The 22,117-nt window shown below is 31.5% G+C and overlaps 1 protein-coding gene across 3 annotated transcripts in view; it reads right to left on the bottom strand.

Annotated features, from left to right (window-relative positions):
- Positions 1 to 21,601, bottom strand: part of LOC130451702 (rho GTPase-activating protein conundrum-like) — a 29,560-nt gene extending 7,959 nt beyond the window's left edge. For 2 of the 3 annotated variants that reach the window (XM_056790888.1, XM_056790891.1), the window contains exons 1-5: positions 21,347 to 21,596; positions 8,352 to 8,498; positions 4,195 to 4,436; positions 1,047 to 1,165; positions 424 to 684 (exon numbers count right to left, since the gene is read on the bottom strand). In XM_056790888.1, the coding sequence (XP_056646866.1) occupies positions 424 to 684; positions 1,047 to 1,165; positions 4,195 to 4,436; positions 8,352 to 8,448 (719 nt within the window). In that variant the 5' untranslated portion in view covers positions 8,449 to 8,498; positions 21,347 to 21,596. Of the gene's footprint in view, positions 1 to 423; positions 685 to 1,046; positions 1,166 to 4,194; positions 4,437 to 8,351; positions 8,499 to 21,346 lie in introns of all 3 variants that reach the window. The other variant, XM_056790889.1, reaches the window with a different exon arrangement.
- Positions 21,602 to 22,117: the final 516 nt, after the last annotated feature.

Here is a 22,117-nt window from a genome sequence, read left to right as displayed (position 1 = left end):
TTGGGGCTGAAGTATCGTCAACTCAGATGATGGACTGGTTAGAATCAGTTAGAGCAATGAAAAGCTCCTGAAGATGCCAATCGCAAAATTTGACGAAACGTCAAGTATTTTTTTATATAAAGGCCTAATAGCCCAAAAAACATTGAAGCAATAAACGACGACATCCAAAGCCTTACACATTAATTGGAATTGCTTGTCTCTACACATGAGGATGTAAAACATACTAGTTTAACTAGATACGGGGTAAGTAATTGCTGTTATAAAAATTCTGAATCACCATATTTTGTAATCACACCTTGTATTTTTCATTAGTTGGAAGAAGTAATGATGAGTATTTATATAAAGGAGTGAGGTTAAATGGAAATGGAGAAAAAAAATTGCGTTTCAGTTTTACCCTCGGAATATTTAGAAATATTTATGTACCTTAAAACATCTGCTGAGTTTCTTTGTTTTAAGGGTTGGAAGTGAATTTCAGTGGTGGGATCGCTACCACTTCTTTCTCGAGGAGATCTTGGTAACGTTCCATTTTCACTTAAGACTTGGTAACCTTTTAAAACTACATTTTCAGAACCTAAATGGGCAACATCACACCTATCATTTCTGTAAAATTTTTTACTCTGCAAGGGCTCACTGTTTGTCGATTTTATTTTCTTTTTTGTGCCTGTTTGTTGAAGATCCAGAGGGCTACAATGAGAAAACAATTACTTTTATAATTATTTATTGAAAAAAAAATTTAAGTTTAAGTTTAAGTTGAGGAGTACTGAATTTATATTTCAAAATATTTTCTAATTTTTTAAAAAATTATTATACAACATTCCTTTGATGCTCAATATTATATGGTCTCTGTTTTATCACTTTTATTTTCATTGAGCGTAAAGTTCAAACCAAAGGGGTGCATCACATTAAATAAAATAAAATTATATATTCCAAATTTGTTACATTGTCTTGATTTTAAGTCTCTTTCGATAGAAAGTAAATTAAAAAAATGATGTTTTGACAATTTGCGTAATTATATTAATGAATAGATAAAAAATACTAGAACTTACAATGGGGGTAAGGAGGTCAGTTGTTGGTCATCATCATATGTAAGTTCATCGTTTAAGGCGTCGAGTGAATCTAGTGAATCCGGAGTGGCAGATCTGGACCTGGTCCCCGTACTTGAAGTCTGTCGAAAAAATTGAAATTTTCGATTATAAAATAATTTTGAGTATAAATTTGAGGATGGTTTATTTATTGTTCAAAGCCTACTTTGCATTTTGAATTTTGTGAATTAATTCTTGATTTTTCCAGACTCCTACACTGCTACGTATATTTTCACTTACAGGTGTTTATATTATGTTGTTATATTTGAGGTTAATGCGCTGTTATAATGCAGCAGAATTTACGCATGATAAGAGCAATAATTTCATAGCAATACCTACTAATACGTTTTACCTGAAACTAATAGACCAAAACTTACTTTATAGACAATAGAAAAGTAGCACTAATTGTGGTTTATTCAAAATCAAGTCAGAAAATTTCTGTTTTAAATATTTCACTGATATTCCTCAAGATCGGTTTTTAAAAATAGGGTTTTATTTCAGTAACTTAACCGCCTCCTACTTCCAAAAGAAATTAAAACGTTGCCAGACTTCGCTTTGATATCTCTAATGTAAAAAAACAATTTTCAAAATCTACAAATTCCAATTATGAATTCTTTATTTACCATACGGTTTTAATTTTTTTTGGGTTATTTTATACAACTTGTCATTTTGAACCGATCAGATGCTTTAACATTCTGAAAAAATTTTGTATCTGTTTAACTCACTTATTGAATTTTTGTTAGTGGCAGCCATGATGCAATGACAAGTGACACGCGACGTGCAATATTTTGTTCTTGCAGGGAATTGCGTGCAATTTCTTACACAATGTCAAGGGGCCTAAAGATATACCCGCATTTTTTTTTAGAAATTTCTCCATTTCCTCTCACGTTTTTCAAGAAAGTGGTTTTTAGGTTAGTTTTTGATTATCCTTTTCGGGGGGAAAGAAAAGAAGCAACATTTTTTTAACCATAAACCTTTTAAATTCTGACGACAATAATAACATTTTGGAATCTCAGAAGATGAGTTCAGAGTTAGATATAATGCTAAAACTGCATGAGATAATAATTTTCATATCGACATTCAACTTCCAAGAACTATATGTTTACAGAGGATATAACTATGAATATATTGAATTTTCCAATTAATGTTTAAAAATAATCAAAATAATATTGAATTATATGGATTATAGTAACGTTTTTTAAATTTTAAAATCTTTTTATTAGTTTAGTACTTACCCTGCGGGACATGTTGGAACAACTAATCGCACAGGTGGATTGAAAACAATATATTTAAATTGACATATTGATCGTCGATATACTATTCTCATCGTTTGTTTTATATTAAAAATATTCTTAATATTCGATATATATATGTATATATATACATATATATTTACGAATTGCTCAAATACAATAGATATTCAACACAAAACATTATTTAGATAAGAGTTAATTGGTGTTAAAGAAAGTGAACATTGGAATTTTCGTCGGCATTGGTAGATCGGATTAATTTGTAAACAAACTGTAGATATAGGTTACCTTAGTAAAGGTGCAAACTTTAAATACTTTATAATCATCAAAAGAAATTCATTAATTTTGAAGATGTTCTACAGAAATGTATGTAATGAATAAAAATAAAATTTTTTATCAACAGTGTTACATTGGAATGAAATCCGGGCTTCTCGGTGGCTACTTTAACATTTGATTATTGATTCTATTAAGAAATGTTATGAGGGGAGCGGTGTAGTATATACTCATGACTTTACACTTGCAAACTCATAATTTTTAAACTACTATTTGCTAATGGATTTAGAATAGAGATATTAAAAGTACTGAGGATGGTTCGGTAGAAACGGATCCCATCGTTTCAAATTCTTAGGATATACAATAAATGATGAATGGAACCCTGATTTAGAGATTAAGATTAGAATTGGAACGGCAAGATCCAGATTCATAAAAATGAGGAAGCTCTTGAGCAACCCAGGTTTAGTTAACTGTAACCAGGTTCTCTTACAGCCAAACTACATGCTGCGAAAGTTGGTGGGATTGCACCAAAAATGTTTCAAAGAGTGAATACGATGAGCTATACTTAGAATATCGAGTTTTTTTGTATGGTTATTCAATAAACAATGTGTACATTACAAACCGATATTATTCATAAGACACCATCTACTGATAAGGCGCACGTCCTGTAAAACCGGTATTTTTCTTTTTATTGGCAAACTAAAGAGTATTAAGAAAATCGACAATTCAATGGTAGGTATGCTTTTTAGGAAAAATAATTCAATATCTAGCGAAATGCCAAAAGAAAACAGACCAAATTTTGTCATCATCGAGAGATCCGCATAGTTTACCAAAATATTTCTAGCCACATTTTTCATCGTGCAAATTATATTTATTTCTTAAATACTATTAAAAGATTTGAAAACTCATATATATTTCGTGATTAAATATATTAAATTTTTTAATACGAGGTATGGCTATTAAGTAACGAGACTAGGGCTGCTACAGAAAAACTACGCATGCGCTAATTATTAGCGACTGTCAACTGTTTTGTATGGCTCAATTGTACGGCAATGAATGTTTGTCGCGATCACGTGTTTTCAAATGGTTTAAGCGTTTTCAAGATGGCCAAGAAAATGTTGAAGATGATTCACGGTCGGGTCGCACTTTCACATCAAAAACGGATGAAAATATCGAAAAAGTCGTTAATCTCGATCGATTTGGCAACAAATACAACATCTTAATGTTAGTCCATGCAACTTATTCGCCAGATCTTGCACCGTGCAACTTCTACCTCTATCCTAAGGTCAAATCTGTATTAAAAGGAACAAGATTTGAGTCTGTTAAAGCTGTAAAAGAAAACGTGGCAGAAAATGACTTCCTGCAGTGTTTGGAACAACAGAAGATTCGCATGTAGCGATGTAGTGACAAAAGAAGGATATATTTACAAAGTGATAATAAATAAATATCCATAATAACAAAATAAAATGTTTTATATCACCAGTCTCGTTATTTAGTAACCACACCTCGTACAATATTCTCAAATGAACAATCTGGCAACATTGTAAATATAGTATAATTTATGCATTGAACCAAAATTACAAAAATACCTCTGCATTCCATGATATGTCTCTGATGTCCTGTCTTTGTTTCCTACGTGGCTGTCGACTTCTCAAAGTTTGATTTAGAATTCTGACGCGAGACCTTATCGTCTGGGCCTGTTTTTCGCTCAGATTCCTTTGTCTTACGGAGTCTTTGATAACATTTTCGGTTATTTCTTTACCTTGTTGGTAAAGTCTGGAGAGATCAGCAAGACCGGCATTTTGAAGGAAGTCAGTCGCTTGTTCTGCTTCTGTAATCGGAAACGGACTAGTTACAGAAGATTACGTAAGAATTAAAAAACATATTAACAAGGACACGAATTCCAGGCCGGTTAAATTTTTTATCAAACTATAAGTGGCAACAAAAAATTATCGATAATTAACATTGTTTATCTATATATGTACAGGGTATTTCTAAATTCGTGCGACAAAATTCAGGAGGTGATTGCTCGTACAAAATAAATTTAAATGGGTTTTTCCTATAACAATATACACTCGGCTCGCCCCTATCACCCTTAAAAGGTGTTTAGAATTTAAAAAAACCCTGTTTATATATTTTTTAAACGAAATAAAATTTATAAGATATAAATAATTAATATAATGAAATTTGAATTTTGCAAATACAATTTCATTCTTTTACATTTTTTACTTCTTAGACTTCATATGTTTTTCATTGACAAATCGACTAAATTTTAGGCTTTAGGTTAGGTTAGGTTTTAGGCTGTTTATAATACGTTTCTGTCTTGATATTCTGGTTCAACGACCTCGAAAACTTTCAAGATGAATAAATGTCAGCCACTTTGGGTATCAAGTACCTCGTAGACTTTTTCTCTCGTGATATTCTAGTTCAGGAACCTCGAAAACCTCCGGAATGTATAAATTTGACGAATTTTGTGAGGAATTTCAAAGTGACTGCAATAGACCACGGAGATGTCTACCATTTAGATATTAAAGTACCTCATAATTTTTTCTGTCGTGATATTCTAAATCAGCGACCTCAAAAACTTCTAGGATCAATAAATTCGACCAATTTTGTAAGGAATTTCCAAGGGACTGCAATAGATGACGCAGCTATCAACTACCCTGGGCATCAATTTCCCGTAGACATTTTTTGTCGTGATGATTGTGTTCAGCAATCTCGAAAACCTCCAGGATGTATAAATTCGACCATGTTCATACGAATTTACAAAGATCTTTAGTAGACGACGCAGATGTCTGCCAGTTTGGGCATCAAGTACCTCGTAGACTTTTTCTGTCTTCATATTCTGGTACAGTGACCTCGAAAACATCCAGGATCAATAAATTCGACCAATTTTCCAAGGAATTTCCAAGGGACTGCAATAGACCGCGTAGATGTCTCCCATTTTGGACTTAAAGTACCTCGTAGATTTCGAAAGGACAAATTTCCGAAGGACTCCAATAGATGACTCAGATATCAGCTACCCTGGGCATCAGGTACCTCGTAGACATTTTTTTTGTCGAGATGTTCTGGTTCAGCGACCTCGGAAATTTTCAGGATGAATAAATTGCACCAATTTCATAACGAATTTCCAAGGGAGTTCAATAGACGACGCAGATGTCAGCCACTTTTTCCCCTGCATAAATACAATTTTATTTCTTATTCATAACTTTTGTTTAAAAAGTTTCCTGAGGCTCTCCCTAACCGAATGCACTTTGTTGCATCTTGATCCGTCTTACAGCTCAGAAATTCCTAGGTTTTGCATTTTTTTATGCTTTTTCTCTTCAACAATTCTATCAACGAGAGACACCTACATTTCCGTTTAATAATATTTCTATGGATTTGTTAATAATGAAATTAACGAATTTTGTTTCTATGTTGAGGCATGTGATTATCTCACGATACATATAATTGTTTATTTTTAAAACTTTTTACTAAAACAAATACTTAAATTTACATCCGGTGAGTGACTCTCGCGAAGGATAACCAAAATAAAACGTTTAAAAATAGAATGATCGTTAACACTTACGAGGTTTCATTTATAAGTTTAAAAAAACAGATACGTTGCGAGCACGTACAAAAAAACTGAATAATTTAAATGATATGTAATATGCGTGTAATTCTAAATGTTATTGGAAAATTGTTGAAAATCCGTGTGAAAAGCATTCAAGAATGAGATGAACCGTATGGCGTACAACCACAATTCATGCACTGCTAGTAAACAGATACGGGATATATGTGAGGAAATTAGGTTAAATGCTTTGTTATGTATTAAGTTGGAATTTCTGGAACCGTTGGTGATATTAATACTAAATACACTGAACCACTACACCAACACTCACCATTACACTGTCTGACGCGCGTTTCGATAACCAAGTTATCGTCTTCAGAGCCTAACGGTAAACTGTTTACTTCCAGTCTCTGAAGACGATAACTTGGTTATCGAAACGCGCGCGTCAGACAGTGTAATTGGTGTAGTTAGTGTATCCAGTATTTTATTGAATTATTTTTGTTTATTTAAAACAATAGTAAGACAACGAAATTAACAGATTTTTGATAGTTTTGTGTGTGTGTGTGAGTTGGAGTAGGGATGGCCTCAGACTAAGTGTGCATTCACACTGGCAATAAATGAATGTGTTCACATTGTAAAAGACCACCGCTCGAGCTTTGTGGTGCGCAAATGTTTATATTTTTATTCAGTATGGACCCGAAGCGCGTAGTTGTTTTCTTTTGAAGTCGATGATTGATTTTCCCAGAATGTAATCAAACATTCTTAAAAACTGAAAAAATCTTATTGGATCACTGCGAAGTTCATGATAAAGGTGATGGAATTCGCCATAAGCAAGTCTATTTCTATTAAGTTCATGAGCGCCTTGTATTTTTTGCGTTTCTTTGAAATTAACTTTCGCAGTCGTGTACTTTCTATAAGTAATAATCGTTTGGATACCAAATTCATTACGTCCTTTTGGTTCGAAAGCTAGAAAATAACTAAAACGACGCTTAACCAATTTGGACAGGACAACGCGCACGATGACATCGCTCACCGCTTGAGCGTCGCCAATGTGAACGCACACTAAGACTATTGGACACAGACAATTTTTGTATTCTTGCTTCCTTACGGAAGTTTATTATAGTATATAAAATATCTTTATTTGAGCTTGCCAGGATAGACCTAATATTTCATGTATTTCAAAAAAATATCATTAGTTTCACTTATCGATACATTATCGTCGCTACAAAATGGCGACTGTAAAATACCCGGATAAAAACCATGATTTAGTTTTTTATTATTTTAGTCGCTGTGTAATTTTTACTATAATCAAAATTTGTTGTATGGAATGCTATTTTGTAGATTTGGATGAACCTGGAAACTTTCTGATGTTTTGATGCTCTCCAACTGATTCTAATAGATTTCTTATGCTTGTTAATAACTTCAGTTCAAGTACTCTTCTTCTTTTTCCTCGTGATTTACCTTCTAGTAACCTATAATACCCCTGTGATATTTTTTGGTAGTTTTATCTATTGCAAGAAAGGTTTATACTGTTTGCCCAATGTCAGATGGTTTTTATAAAATGATTTTCCGGAATTGTAATGCCCAAAGATTTGTTTTTTTAAATTATTTTCAAAATGTTCGTGAATAAATAAATGATCATTTAAGGAGTGCGAGGATTGCTACTTAAATTTTGAGGTAGACAAAAAAACAAATATTTACAATTGGACACGACTTTGATGTTTTTCATTGATATCAATACATTTTTGCATACATTTTAACCAATTTTTTTTTCGATGCATTCCGATCGAGGTGCTTCTAAAACATGATTTAATGCATCAACATTCTACAGGTGTAGAAAAACGTTGAACTCGCAATTTATTTTTGATCTGCGAGAAAAATAATAAATCCATGGGTGTCAGACAAGGACTGTACGGTGGATGACCCATCAATTCGATGCTTTATGCGTTCAAAAACATGAAATGTTTAGTTATTCGGAAAAAAGAGGTTTCGTGCGCGAACTTTTGTTGGACCTGGCTCATCTTTTAACACCCATGTCAGATTTGACATATCCACATCAGTGTTGCTATATTTTCAAACTTAAGTAGCAATCGTCGTAAGATGTAATGAAATTTTTACGCCTTTTCTGTTTTAATGGTTCTTACAATGCATGATTACACATAGCACATAGTTTAGCACAAGACAATGAAAACTTACCGTTGGGTATGCGAATTTCTTCTTCTATATGATGTATATCATTTTGAGTATCTTTCACTTCATCCAAATAATATTTCAGTGCATCTTCGGATTCCATTGCACAGCTATATTAAGATATTACTTGTTTTATCCACATTTTTTCAAAATCTGAAAAAATACTCATTTTAAACAAATTTGAGTTTACTTATTTCTATTGCTCAAATTTAAAGAATGTTTTGTTTTAGTAAAGTTTTTAAAAATCTAACTAGTTAATGAGATAAAATCAGATACATTTGGTTTATCTAAGATCACGGCGTAAATTACATTTCGAAACCCGTTATCTCCTTTGTTTATCTATTTGATGAGATGTGTTCGCTATTATAAAACTTTTAGTACACGTTTGTCACACCTATATACGGTATTGGAAAAAAAATTGCCCAGCTTAGAAATTTCAATATAAACACTTGCTTCCAATCTACCGGAGTAAATTTCAGTAGAACATCACGATCTAATTCAATAAATTGACTGGACTATTGTATACCTACTCCACTTAGAATCGAAATTGATCAGTACCAAAACAAAAGTTACTACTCAGATTATTGAATTGTCTCTTTTGTAATATTGCTATAAAGCTGAATAATTTTTACTTTGTAATTTGTAATTCTTTCAAAACTATATAAATAAACATTTTGTTTTCAATAAAGGCAAAAAAAAAACATTTGATTTGGCTACGTAATCGCTTCTCATTTTGTATCCTGACACTTTTTTCTTTCTACTGACCCTTTATACAGAGTGAGTTTTATGTGTGGATCGCTTCAATTATCTCGGACACGGCTTGTACGATTTTAATAAATTTTGGTATTATGGTGGTATTTACATTGTTGTCGGATCTTTCCTTTTTTCGGAAAAATAATGAGGCTTAGTTATTTGGAATAAATCACCCTATATATTATTCGCTTTTCGAAATCCTTCAGAAATACTGATTACTTTTTATCTAATGTTTTTTAGTTACATTTAGATGGCTACGAATGCGAAAACTCGTTTAATTTGAGTATTCTTTAATAATATATGTGCTAATACAAATCTCGTTACAAGGTCTAGTGTCAGAAAATTAGTAAAAAATTTAATGAAACTGGTGCAGTAAAATATTGATCCAAATCACGGCGTAGAAAACCTTCAACAAATCTTCAAATGTTTGTGTCAGAAGTAGATCCACGTTTGTGATGTAGAAATCTTACGAATTTTAGAAGACATACAGTAAAACCAATTACGGCAGATACTTAAAATGTTTTGTCCATTTACTTCAATACAACAAGCCATGCGATTTTTAAAATTTTGCAGTACATTTTGCAACATCCCGGACTCAATTCTTATTTCTGTGGTAACCCTATCTTTTAGTTCCTGAATATTGGGAGGCTTTGTTTTATAAACGATGTTTTTGAAGGGACCTCACTGGAAATAGTCTAAAGGAATCATGTCGGGTGATGGCGTGGGCCATTCGATAAAGCCACGCGTTCCAATCCATCTTATTATCGTTTGGGATATTTTTATTGTCGGAAAATTAGTAACAATGAAGTTTTTTTTAAATGTAATTGAAAATATCGGACCCAATTCAGGTATAATACTATTTTCCAATAAAGCTAAATAGGCCGGATGATTTAAGTTATCCTCAACGAAAAAAGGACCGATTATTTTATCGCCTATTATTCCAGCTCATACGTTCAGTTTTTCGGGATATTGGGTGTGGGATTCACGCATCCAACGAGGATTGTTACGTGACCAGTATCTACAATTATGCCGATTTACGTTTCCATTAATACTCATTGAAAAATATAACTCTTCACGTCTATCAAAATCGTCATCTGACAATTCTTGAACCGACGTTACCTACTTTATATGGATGGAATTTATTATCACGTGAAATTTTTATTATGAATTTTCACGAAATATCAAGTTCCCTGGATATTTGTCTAGTACTCGAATGTGTAGAACACAAACTTCTAAACATTTCTTTTCAGTTGATGCAGTTTTTCTACGTCATTTACTGACATGAGATCTTGTTATGGGATTTCGGTTAGGATATAAATTATTAAAGATTTCACACGTTTCTTGTTGATTTCTACGGATATCACTATTCGTTATTTTTCAGATAAACGATCCATTGTGACTTCCAATAAACGATAATAAGTTCATTATTTTCCGGACAAAGTAAAGATCTGACAACAATGTAAATAACACAATATTACCGGTCGTATCACAAGACCGTTGTACACAAAAATTTATAAAAATCGTATAAGACGTTTCCGAGATAATTGAGACTTCCCATACATAAAAGTCACTCTGTATATCAAAAGCCACAAGTGTGAATCGGTTGATATAAAAAACGCCGTAGGATAATTTCTTTAACATAGTTACATGTTCGGGCTCTGTGTAGGATCAGATTGAATTTTTGCATTCTCTAGACTTAAAAAGTCTGGTACCATTTACGATAATTCGTTACAAAGATTGTAGACGTTTTCGAGGTCGATGGTCATTTGGTGTTCAACGCGGTTTCTTGAACTAGACTGCAATGACGTAACCACAATTAAGCAATGATTATTAAATAAAAAAGCCGAATTTTTATATAAAACTATTATTTCTTTCCGGTAAATTAATTTTTTTGTAAAATGTGTGGTTTCTATTACAAAATTTCGATTACACACACTGTAGAGTCATCAACATAAATATTAATAGAAAATTCGTTGAAACAGAAGCACCGTGGTAATCAAACGCTTTTACTTTCAATAAATTAATTTGACAACATATGATTGGCATTCAAAAATGAAAATGATTCCGATAGGTGTGCCGTTAAAAGACTTTCTCACTTGACCCCAAAAATTCGTAGTAAATATTTGGTGTATATATGATTTTAATAATCGGACATTTCTTTTTTATGTTAATTCATTTATTTATAATGGGTCCACAAGTCGATATTTTTTTGGTTAGGTTTGTGAAATTTTTAATAATAAATACCGCGTTCCGCAGTCTATAGTTAGCAAAATTGGAAAAAAGGTTCGTGAAACTGGACATCTAACTAAGAATAAAACCACCCTTACAAACTTCAATTGGTTCAGGACTTAAATGAAGATAATCCTGATAGAAGACAACAGTTCTATGACTTGATGATGGACAGAATGAACGCAGATTTGCAGTTCATAAACAAAATAGTTTTTCCTGATGAAGCGACACAATATCCTAAAAAAGTAAACGTTGGGCTGGTATCATTAACAATAAAATCCGGAAAAGATTTTATCCTGATGTTAATCATCCAAATGGGATAGATCTATCTATTTACTACCAAAAAGACGGAACTCCACTGCATTTTGCACGTACAGTGTAACCAAAAAGGTTTATAACAATATACAGAAGGCTGACTACTGTTATGTTTGTTTATTTCCCATATTCAACTCCAAAAGCATTTTCCATATGAGTATTGGAACTAATATATTTGTCAGTTTTATATGACAGATACAATCCGTCATATAACCGTAGCGATTGTGACGTGACTAGCCTATCAAATCGCCCTCGTATAATAGATGAATAACGGGGAACAAAATTGAAATTATCACCCGCTCTCTTTTACATTATATTCAAATAATTTATTTTATATAGCTTGTAGACATATTGTGTTTTGTCTTGAAAGTCGACAATATATACCCGAGCAGTTATAAAACAGCAAAACGAAAGTTTTTTATAGCTTCATGCTAAAATTGGTTTGCAATAATATAACAAAGGAATTCAGAGAAGAATCAATTTCTGGAAGTTAGTTATTGGATTATTCATATAACGAAGTTTAAGGTGGGAGTGTTTTTTTTTGAAATAGAATTATTTCAATTTTATTACTGGTACATGTCACTATACACGTTTCTTGATTTTATGTGCGTCAACTATGACGGTATATACAATGTGGTCCATAGGTAAGGAATAAATTCAATTAGATAATTTTATACTTTCGGTTCTAGAAAGTCGAAAAATCATCCGATTTCGACGAATTTCTTTAAAAATCTTCGTTTTTACGGCGGATTTATGAAAAAAAAATATGTGGGAATAAAAAAAAATTAAAACTTATATTGGTTTCAGGGCTTTAAATGTTCATGAAAATGCACTCATTCACGTATAATTGTTGATAACTTTTTTCCAAATAATCAAATGAAGTTGGTTCTGTTGAAAGTACTAATTGGCCAGACTGTCAATCTGTGGCATTGTAGTTCGATTCGAATCGGCCAGAAACAATCGTCGAGGTGTGGTTGTTCGGACTGCCAATTTGTGCTTGAAGCGATCACGGCCGCTCTTAGTCTTTACATAAATTTGTTTGTTTTAAATTATAAAACGATCTAAATATTTCACTTTGATTCCTGAACTGTAACTCACTCTTGCTACACATTGATGGGTTAATAAATTAATTAGACTTTGAACTTGATCTCTCTTTGGGGTTCACAAGTCGATGTCTAGCTTCCTAAATTATGTTTAATTGAAATCGGACGATGTAAATTAGGTAATTATTTAATAAATTTCAATTTCGCATTTTAATTTGTATATAATTGCAGCTGTAGTAGCAAGGTCACTGTTTTGTAACTATATACCAGAGGTGGCCAAACTTCTGGAATCCATCGTCTACTCCCTACTCCATTTCGTATTTTTACTTTCATCTAGTAGTTCAGGCACAAAGAATATATTTATTTTTCAACGTATTTCCTTTTAACTTCTTTTACCATCGATGTTCAATAAGTTCGATACCCTTTTTCTAATAAGAATCGTCAAGCTCCTCAAAATAGACATTAACTGCCGATATCACATCTTCATTTTGGAAAATCTGGCGAATAGAAGGCGTGAGGTAGCAATTCAAACATTAATTCATTAATTTTGGCCATTATAATAACTGGTGTCTGAGCTGGTGCATTGTCTTCATGAAACAACACTTTCTTCTTAGCCAATTGCGGCCGTTTTTGCTTCATTCCTTCGCTCAAACGTTGCAATAAGTTCGCATAATACTCGCCGTTAATAGTTTTTCCTTTTTCAGAATAGTCAATGAGAATTATACCACGCGCATCCCAAACAACTAATGCCATGACCTTGCCTGTAGATGGAACGGTCTTTCGCTTTCTTGGAGCCGATTCTCCTTCTTCAGTTCATTGTTTTGATTATTCTTTGGTTCAAATATAACGTGATGGTTATAAATTCTGCTTTATTTCTGTGAAACATTGCCAAACACTCGATGGAAACATCTTCACGACGCTGTTTTTTGTTCCATTGTGAGCAAACGCGGCACCCATCTTGGGCACAGCTTTCTATGTCCATATTTTCAGTAATGTACCGTACTTTTCGAAAGGCCTACTATGTCTGCTAGCTCGCGGACTTTCGACGATCATCCAGTACCGCTTTGTGGATTTTCTTCAACATTTCTGGAGTCGTACTACTACTAGGCTGGTCATCGTACAGCCACATTTAAACTCTGCTACCAAATATTTTACTTTTGATAACGAAGGATCAGTCTCATCCAGAGTAGAATTTAGATCAGCTTTCATATTGGTTGGGCTAAAGCTTTTCGAATAAAAGTTTTGTATCACATGACGATGACCAATTTTTTCCATGTTTTCAAATTCATTGAAAACATTCATTAATTATGACTGCCAAGCAAATACGAAAACCCATAACGTCTTCAAACTTGAAATTTTGTACTTTTTAATTTCACAAGCAACTACCGCCATCTCTATGTCAGGTATTTCTGGGACCATCCTCGTATTTTGTTTTCTCTTCATTTATTTGTAAACCAAACTTTTTTGCAAAAATAATAATAAATAGTGCCCCATTAAAATTCTATTGCTTCATATAATTTTTACTTGGTATTGAGTCGTAAGCCGGTTTAAAATCAATGAAAAGAAGAAGTAAATATACAGTTTGTTCGTAACAGTCGTTTTTTATCAGTTAACATATGAAATTTACAAAAAAAATGAATAAGACAATCCCGTAATAAATTCAAAATTCTGGTATCCCCAAGAACATTTTGAAACACACACACAATTCTTTCATAAGTATGTTCACAGGCCAACCCAATTTAAAGAGTAAGAGCTCACGTGTATTGAACACCTGAGACATCATGAAAAATTCAATACTTTAGTACTACAGTACAGCTCATTATTATCCAAATAAAGATTCACGAAAAACAATAGGAAATGCGTCAATTTCGGTTGTAAGTTATTAAAACTAAAATACCTAAAATGAATTCCAAAGTCATATAATAGGAATGTACGCTATCGTGATTATAAAGATTCCAAAAGTAATTTTTATACAGTGCGGTCCATATATATAGAATAAATTCAATTTTAGCGTTATTAGGTTCGTTCCAACCCATCAAAAAACCGTCCTCGGAACGGTGAAGATTCTGCGCAATGTGTTCCAACCGGGCGATTAAGGATTACGCGTTCCAACCGACCTAACCAAGAACCGTGCATAGCCGGAAATTGCGCAGAAAATATATATATATATATATATATATATAAATATATATAAATATATATAAATATATATATATATATATATATATATATATATATATATATATATATATTAATATCACATCAAAATTTCAGATTTTCTTTTTCTGGATATTATTAGTAAAAGGTGTGTAAATAGAAATGTAATTTCAATGAATAAAATGTGAATATGAACATTTGTAGAATGCTACCTTCTTAATTTTCTCATTAAAATAAAATTGAAAGTTTTTTTATGTCCTATTTGAATACATAATGTTGTTTATTGACTAATTACAAATTTAATAGTAAAATATTTCATTTTTGTGATAAAAATAACTTGGATATGATTTGGACGTATAAATTTTAAAATAATGTCCTGAATTATTATTTACATTAAAAATAAGTTGAGATCTTGACGTCATTGCGTATTCTGATTGTTTTGTTTTTCTACTACCGTGCGTAAAGTACGTAATGTAAATACACTTTCGATTGCGTAAAACTTCACTTTATGCACTAGTGCGTAAAGAAACATTCTTTAAGCACTAGTGCGTAAAGAAACGTATTATTAAGGTCTCCGTACCGTAGCAACTAAAGTACAAGGCTCAAATACGGTTGGTCCCAGGTTTTCTATTTATGTAGTAATAATTATTTGCCAAATTTAATAACTGCATAAAGTGTACCTTTGATATTAGTATTCGTGTGTTGTTTTGTAAATTAATTCCAATTTAATTAAAATGTTCAAAATATTAATAAACACATAATATTCTTTCTGAGGAATCAATAAAAGCATTATAGTGTTTCTTCTAACAAGAAATTAAACTTACTTTACTCACTAGTGCGTAAAGAATCATACATACATACGCAATATGGGAAAGATAAGGTTTGATTGTTATTAACGACAGCAATTTTTTTTATTTCATGAACTGTTATATGAATTTAATATGTATTTTCAGTTGTTTGTTAACGAGAAAATGCTAAAAATATATATAAAACTAAGTAGAAATGAGAAACAAGTTTATTGAGATATTATTTTATTAATTTTTCCTCGATTTTGCAGTGAAGTTTGTGTTGAAATTATAAAATATGTATATAATAAGATGGCAACGATGCTTCAATCGTTTACTTTTTGCGAAAATTACGAAGTAGGCGACACATGTTGATAAAATAATATAACTGTTTAAAGTGCTTTTCTGATATAAAATAACCACACATCTATAAGGTGCATTAAAAAACGAGGTAAAAGTTGTTATGAATCTACGAGTTTTTGAAATCCTATTCTAGTGTCCAATAAAACTCTTGTGCCCTTTTTGGTAGTTTCGTGTAGATATTCAAGTTTCTTCCTCCCGTACTCACATGACCAAATGCGACTCCTATCTTTAATTACATCATTCAGATTAATTGTTATCTCAAGAAAGTGGGAAGTTAGACTTTACGTCTGTAGACACAAAGTTTTAATGGTTTTTGAATTTGTTCCTTCTAGGCCACAAAATACTATATGTCCCGCTTTAAAAACCGCTTCGCCTTCTTTTAGTGGTCTGCTTCTAACTCTAATAGATTCCATGATATTAGAAAGGGTTAATTCAATTTAAGTTAAGTCATTTTCCACCGATTCTTAAACACAATTTCAAAAGTAAAGAAAATACTACAAGAATCAATAAAAATACATAAAAAAAGTATTCTGTTCACTGTTACAGAAGCCAAATTCAGCGCCATCTACTGACAAGTGATTTTCGCCAATGCGATAATTAAAAGATTAATAATATCACACTCAAGTTTTCAAATGTATCTAAATATATAAACAACTGGGTTCTCTTTCTTTCAACATTAAACGCATTAAAAAGAGCAAAAACATAAACTCAAAATGTAAAAATTTGTATTTGGTGAAAACTTGACGATTTTTGAAATAACCGTTGCTTATTATCGAATGATCGATTTGTTCAAACTGACTGTATTTTGTTTATTGATGAATCTACAAAGACTGACTCTTTATACTTATTTTTAGAACTACCCTGACTGAAAAACAGAGAGAAATTTTTTTGGATATTTTGGGGATATTTTATGTTAAGCGTGAAATGTCCTGATATAGGAATTACTCCTCTGCAGAGCTGGACTTATGGTGAATGGTAGTATGATATGTACTGCATTATGCGTAAGAAAACGCGAACAATGAAAAAGAAATAAACAGCCGATACAGAGAAGAAAAACTGTTTTTCTCAGATATTTGGGATGATTTTTTTTTGTTTTTTTGCGTTTTGTTTTATTTCGGCTGGTGAAGCTGTTCACCAGATTACACGTTGACCTCTCCTATTTGTCTTGATGGGAAATGCAGCCCCCATTTAATCTAGATTACAATAATTTAATACAGTAACAAAATAAAAATATGCAGCTCGTTTTTTATAGGTTAAGGGTCCATATTACTTCATACTTCATTATTAGTTTGCTAATTGAGTTCATCAACTAAGTTTGGTAGGTAATTTTCTTAGCTACATTTGGTAACGTAACTGTATTTTTAATTCGAATTTAAAACACATTTTATACAGTTAACAATAATATATTGGTACGAAGTGTGAGGTGCTGTTAATCAACCCACATTATTATAATGTATACCGACTAATATCAATATGTTTAGAAATTTATTCATATTTCCATACTACTTACGTATTACTAATAACAGCAGTAACAAGAATTAAAAATTTTATAAAATCCTTCGACCCAATTCTCTATACGGAAGCGTCCAAAGCTGAATCCGGTGTCGGTTGCGCGGTCACTACAAACTACGAACTCATAAATTCTTTCCGATTGCCTCCGACGTGTAGTACAGTATCTTTCAAGTTTTCTCTGACTGACTGACTCTTTTAGATCTATACAGTCAAATCCAATAGTCCGAAACATTCACCACATCTACCAAACTGATATAGCAACTCTCTCATCATGTTTCCATCACAAACGAATCTGCAGATCGCCATGCTAAAGAGTCCTCCTGAAATCCTAGTTCAGCTTGCCAATGATCTGAAGCTAACTTTAAAAACCTCTTGGCGCGATATATGGAGCAAGAGTACCACAGCATTACATAACATCTACCCATCTACTTCTCACATGCTTACAACTTTTGATTAGTAGAGAAGCTGTGACAATAAGAAGACTCCGAATCAACCACAACTATTTGATGTCGTCCTGTCTGCCAAAGTTGTCGTTAAGCACATCCTCACTGGATGCAGCTGTTTGATATGAAAACCAACTTTAAGGAGACACTTGACTGCCCGACAAATTTTTTTGTAACAGTCCTTTATTCAATTTATTTGTCGACGTCGAGACACGTTAAACTTAAATAAAAAAATATTATACGCACTTAATAAAGTTTCATTATTACCAAAGCTGGGAAAGAATTATTTTGCTAGTATCTAAAATCGATAGAAAAAATGAAATTTTTGAAAAATATCAGGTAAACTATTTTTATTGTGTTTAAGTGCCAAATTCTCATTGGTACACTCAACAGGGTGTTCCGGGATTTGATGCAAACAACTCGAGAGTGAGTGGATGTGAAAATAATGCTGTAACATGAAAAAAAATTTTTTACATGACGCCATCTGAAAGTTTTATATTCATTTACATACCGAAAGTTGCGTTTTGAGTGTTCCATGTACTGAAAGTGACAGTTCCGTGCTGCAAAACACTTTCGGGACGCTCTGGAGTAGCCACTTCATTGTTGACAGTTGACAGTTTCACTTCGATGATTTTGCATAACCTTATTCATTTTCTAAAATTATTTGTTTTATTCGAAGATTTGTCTAAATTAATGAATAACAATGAATTATGATGAAAAAGAAAACATCAGCGATGAAGAGTTACTCGAATCCACGCCACGAGCTCTTTATGAAGTGGTGTCACCATAAAAGGCGAAAAACCCAATAGAAAACGTAGTGCTCGCTTATTTTTCAGAAAAATCTAAAATCTGGAAAAGTTCTACTTTATGATCTACATTCTCGATGATTAAAAGTACTCTCGCAATAAACAAGATGTTCACATCAACAAATATCCATCAATTTCCTTAAGTAACATAACAAAGGGTACACTGCAAAAAACTCGAAGAAACCAGAGAAAATGTAATAGAATTCTTGTTACATTTTTATACGTCGTCTAAAAAATGTTGTGTACGCCTCGGCTGAAATACTACTTTGTTGGACTGCACATGTCAAGAGAATCGTTCGCCTTAAAGAGACATTCTGGAGAAAATTATCATAAATTGTCATTATTCATTGAAACTACTTTCAAGTCCCGGGACAAACTGTATATTAATATACATAATTTCATTTTATATATGGCAACACATTATTTCAATCACGAACTCATTAGATTAATGTTTATTAAAAAATATAATAAAAACAAGGTCATCAAACAAATTCCTCTAGATTTTTAAGTCGTAAATACTATTAACATGTAAAAATTCTATAGTCTGGATTATTTTCAAATATTTGGAGCAAATATGCCTCTTTTATTTTTGTGTTTTAACATATTGACAGAAAAATTTCATCAAAAAACTTGCACCTGATTATGATTTATATTATTAATAAGAGATTTTTGGTAATTAATGTTATAATGTAATAAATCTCAGCTCGTACACCAATTTTCATCTACGGCATTTTTCCTTACACTATTTTGCGAAAACCGACTATTACGGCGGCGAACCATTAAGGTAAAGAAGTAAAAACCTGAAAGTTTATGACTGTTTCTATCGATTTACCAATCAATTTTTTACCTCAAAATATAAAGTGGGAAGTAAAGAAACAAAATAGAACATTACTCAAAAGTTTTGTACAATAAGAAATTATAACGATTTAGGACACGCTTAGAACAATGGGAGTCACTTAATACTTGTGATAAGAATTATTTTTCATAGTTTGAATATGAAGTTTTTTTTAACTAATTTATTTTGTACTTGTAAATATTGTGTATTCATGTAATCAATATACCAGTAGTCAAAGTTTGAAAACAATGAATATCAAAACCTTCTTTCCACTAGTTTTGACCAATTGACTCCTGATATATTCTTCTTCTTTTTTTATTAGGAATCTGCTGTGTTTAATAATGAATATTTAGCCTCCTCCTGAGCTCTTTTTTAAGACACTCAGCTCCGTATTATTAATGTTTTGTCTAGTGTTGTTTTGTGTTTGATTTCTAGTTTTTTCCAAACTTTGTTCATCTGGTTTGTGGTATTCTTTCGACGTAATCTCCCCCTCTTTCTATTCTATTTTATTAAAAATATTAATATAATAAATTTTAGTCAAATTTTGAGAATTCCAAATTGATGAATTCGTAAGAAAGTACCCAAAAAATTCCTCATGTAAACTAATAATAACCAGAATATTCAAAAACCGTGAAATCTAACTAAGGGCATGCTATAAGGTAAAATACTGAAGAGATCTGAGTTATTATAAAAGTCATACTATAAGGTGAAATACTGAAAATATTTGAGTTAATATTAAGAGCATGCTACAAGGTGGAATACTGAAAATAGTACAGTAGATTTCGTCAATGAGAATTAACATTGTTCACCAACTACACTATATCTTGAATAAATAAACGGTATAAATATCGAGTTAAGTATAAGAAAATTTGTCGTTTCCTTTGAATTCACGTATGCAATGGCTTATAAGACACAAAAAAAACAATTAATTGACTCACTATTGGTTAATCATATTATCGTATTAATAAACAAATCATATTATTGGAATTACTGCAATATATATATATATATATATATATATATATATATATATATATATATATACATATATATATATATATATGAAAGTTTGCAGAGCTTAGGTTAATCAGCGGATTCTGTAGATTATAATCAGATGTGTAAATTGTTCTTTGTGTACATAGAGCAGATATTAAGTGACGCTATCGTGATATCCTATGATATACTACAATTGACAATCTTTTTGATGGTGTACTTTGTTGTTAACTTTATAAATTATCCATTCGATTAAATACATTGTTCATATTGTATTTTCTCTCAGCTTATAGAATAGTAACACTTTTTTGTTCACATTGAGTCTTTTGTTTATTTATAAACTTGAATATTTACTGTACAAATTAATACGAGAAAGTAAATTTATTACAAATGAACAACGAATGCTAGGTACTTGTCTGAATTATTATAAATATAAATTTTTAATATATAACTTTTAAAAAAACTCGAGATATTTTCTTTGGAAGCATATATTTATTTATTCATATGATTCGATCATGCAACATCCGATGATTAAAACTAAGTTTAACAGATCCTTGTAGATTCGTCTCAAGGATATTGGTATATTGGTACTAGATTAATTGTTAATTAAATAGATGAAATACGTATTGGAAAAAGTTTTTTAAAATAGCATTGTTAGAATGGAGAGTATCTACTATGTCAATTTCAAATAAAAGTTTAAATAAAATTTGTTAAATAACAATGATATAAAATGTTAAACATTGCGGTTACCTATTCAAATGACTTACCCTCTCTTTCTCTATCTCTCTAGCCTGTTTTTGCTTATCAAAAACAATAATATAATATATCGAAGTTCGAAAAAATACTTATTAAAAACTGTCACTCACACTACTTTTAAATAAAATTAATAACAAAAAATGATATGACTTTTCAAATTATATAATTCTTAAATTTTACAACTTCTTACACCCTACGCTAACAACATGACATGAACACCACATTTACAAACACAATTTGGTTCTCCTACTCAAAATAAACAGGACAAAATACGTCAACAAAAACTCATATGATTTAGTACGTGGCTGACATCTAGTGAGCTCTATGTCAACTACATCGTTTTGAGCTTAGAAATCTGCAAAGCAGTAATGTTATTGAATCCATAGTTACGGACTTCACCAATGAGTTACGCTCTATGAAAGTATAAAAATGTGTACTTCAATTTAAATATTTCAGATCCGTCCTTAAAACGTATAAAATATTATAAAATTCATTATAGAGTATTTTGGTTGATGTTTATTGCCTTTTCCACTATATTCTCTAGTACTTTTTTTACAATACAACATTTTCGTGATCTGGCTATTGTATTTTTCATGTTAAAAATTTTTTGTTTAACTTCCTAGATATACACCATTAATGGGAATTTCATCAACAGACAATCCACCAAAAAATAAATCCATAGACGTATCTAGAATTCGTGATGGAATTATTTTACTCCAATATATTTTATTTGTTTATTTGGATTGTTTTACTTATATAACTATTCTTTCAAAATTAATGTT

The sequence above is a fragment of the Diorhabda sublineata genome, chromosome X, assembly GCF_026230105.1.
Source record: "Diorhabda sublineata isolate icDioSubl1.1 chromosome X, icDioSubl1.1, whole genome shotgun sequence".
Classification (NCBI taxonomy): Eukaryota; Metazoa; Arthropoda; class Insecta; order Coleoptera; family Chrysomelidae; genus Diorhabda; species Diorhabda sublineata.
The sequence above is the reverse complement of the archived record's forward strand: the minus strand, read 5'-3'. Positions and strand labels throughout refer to the sequence as shown.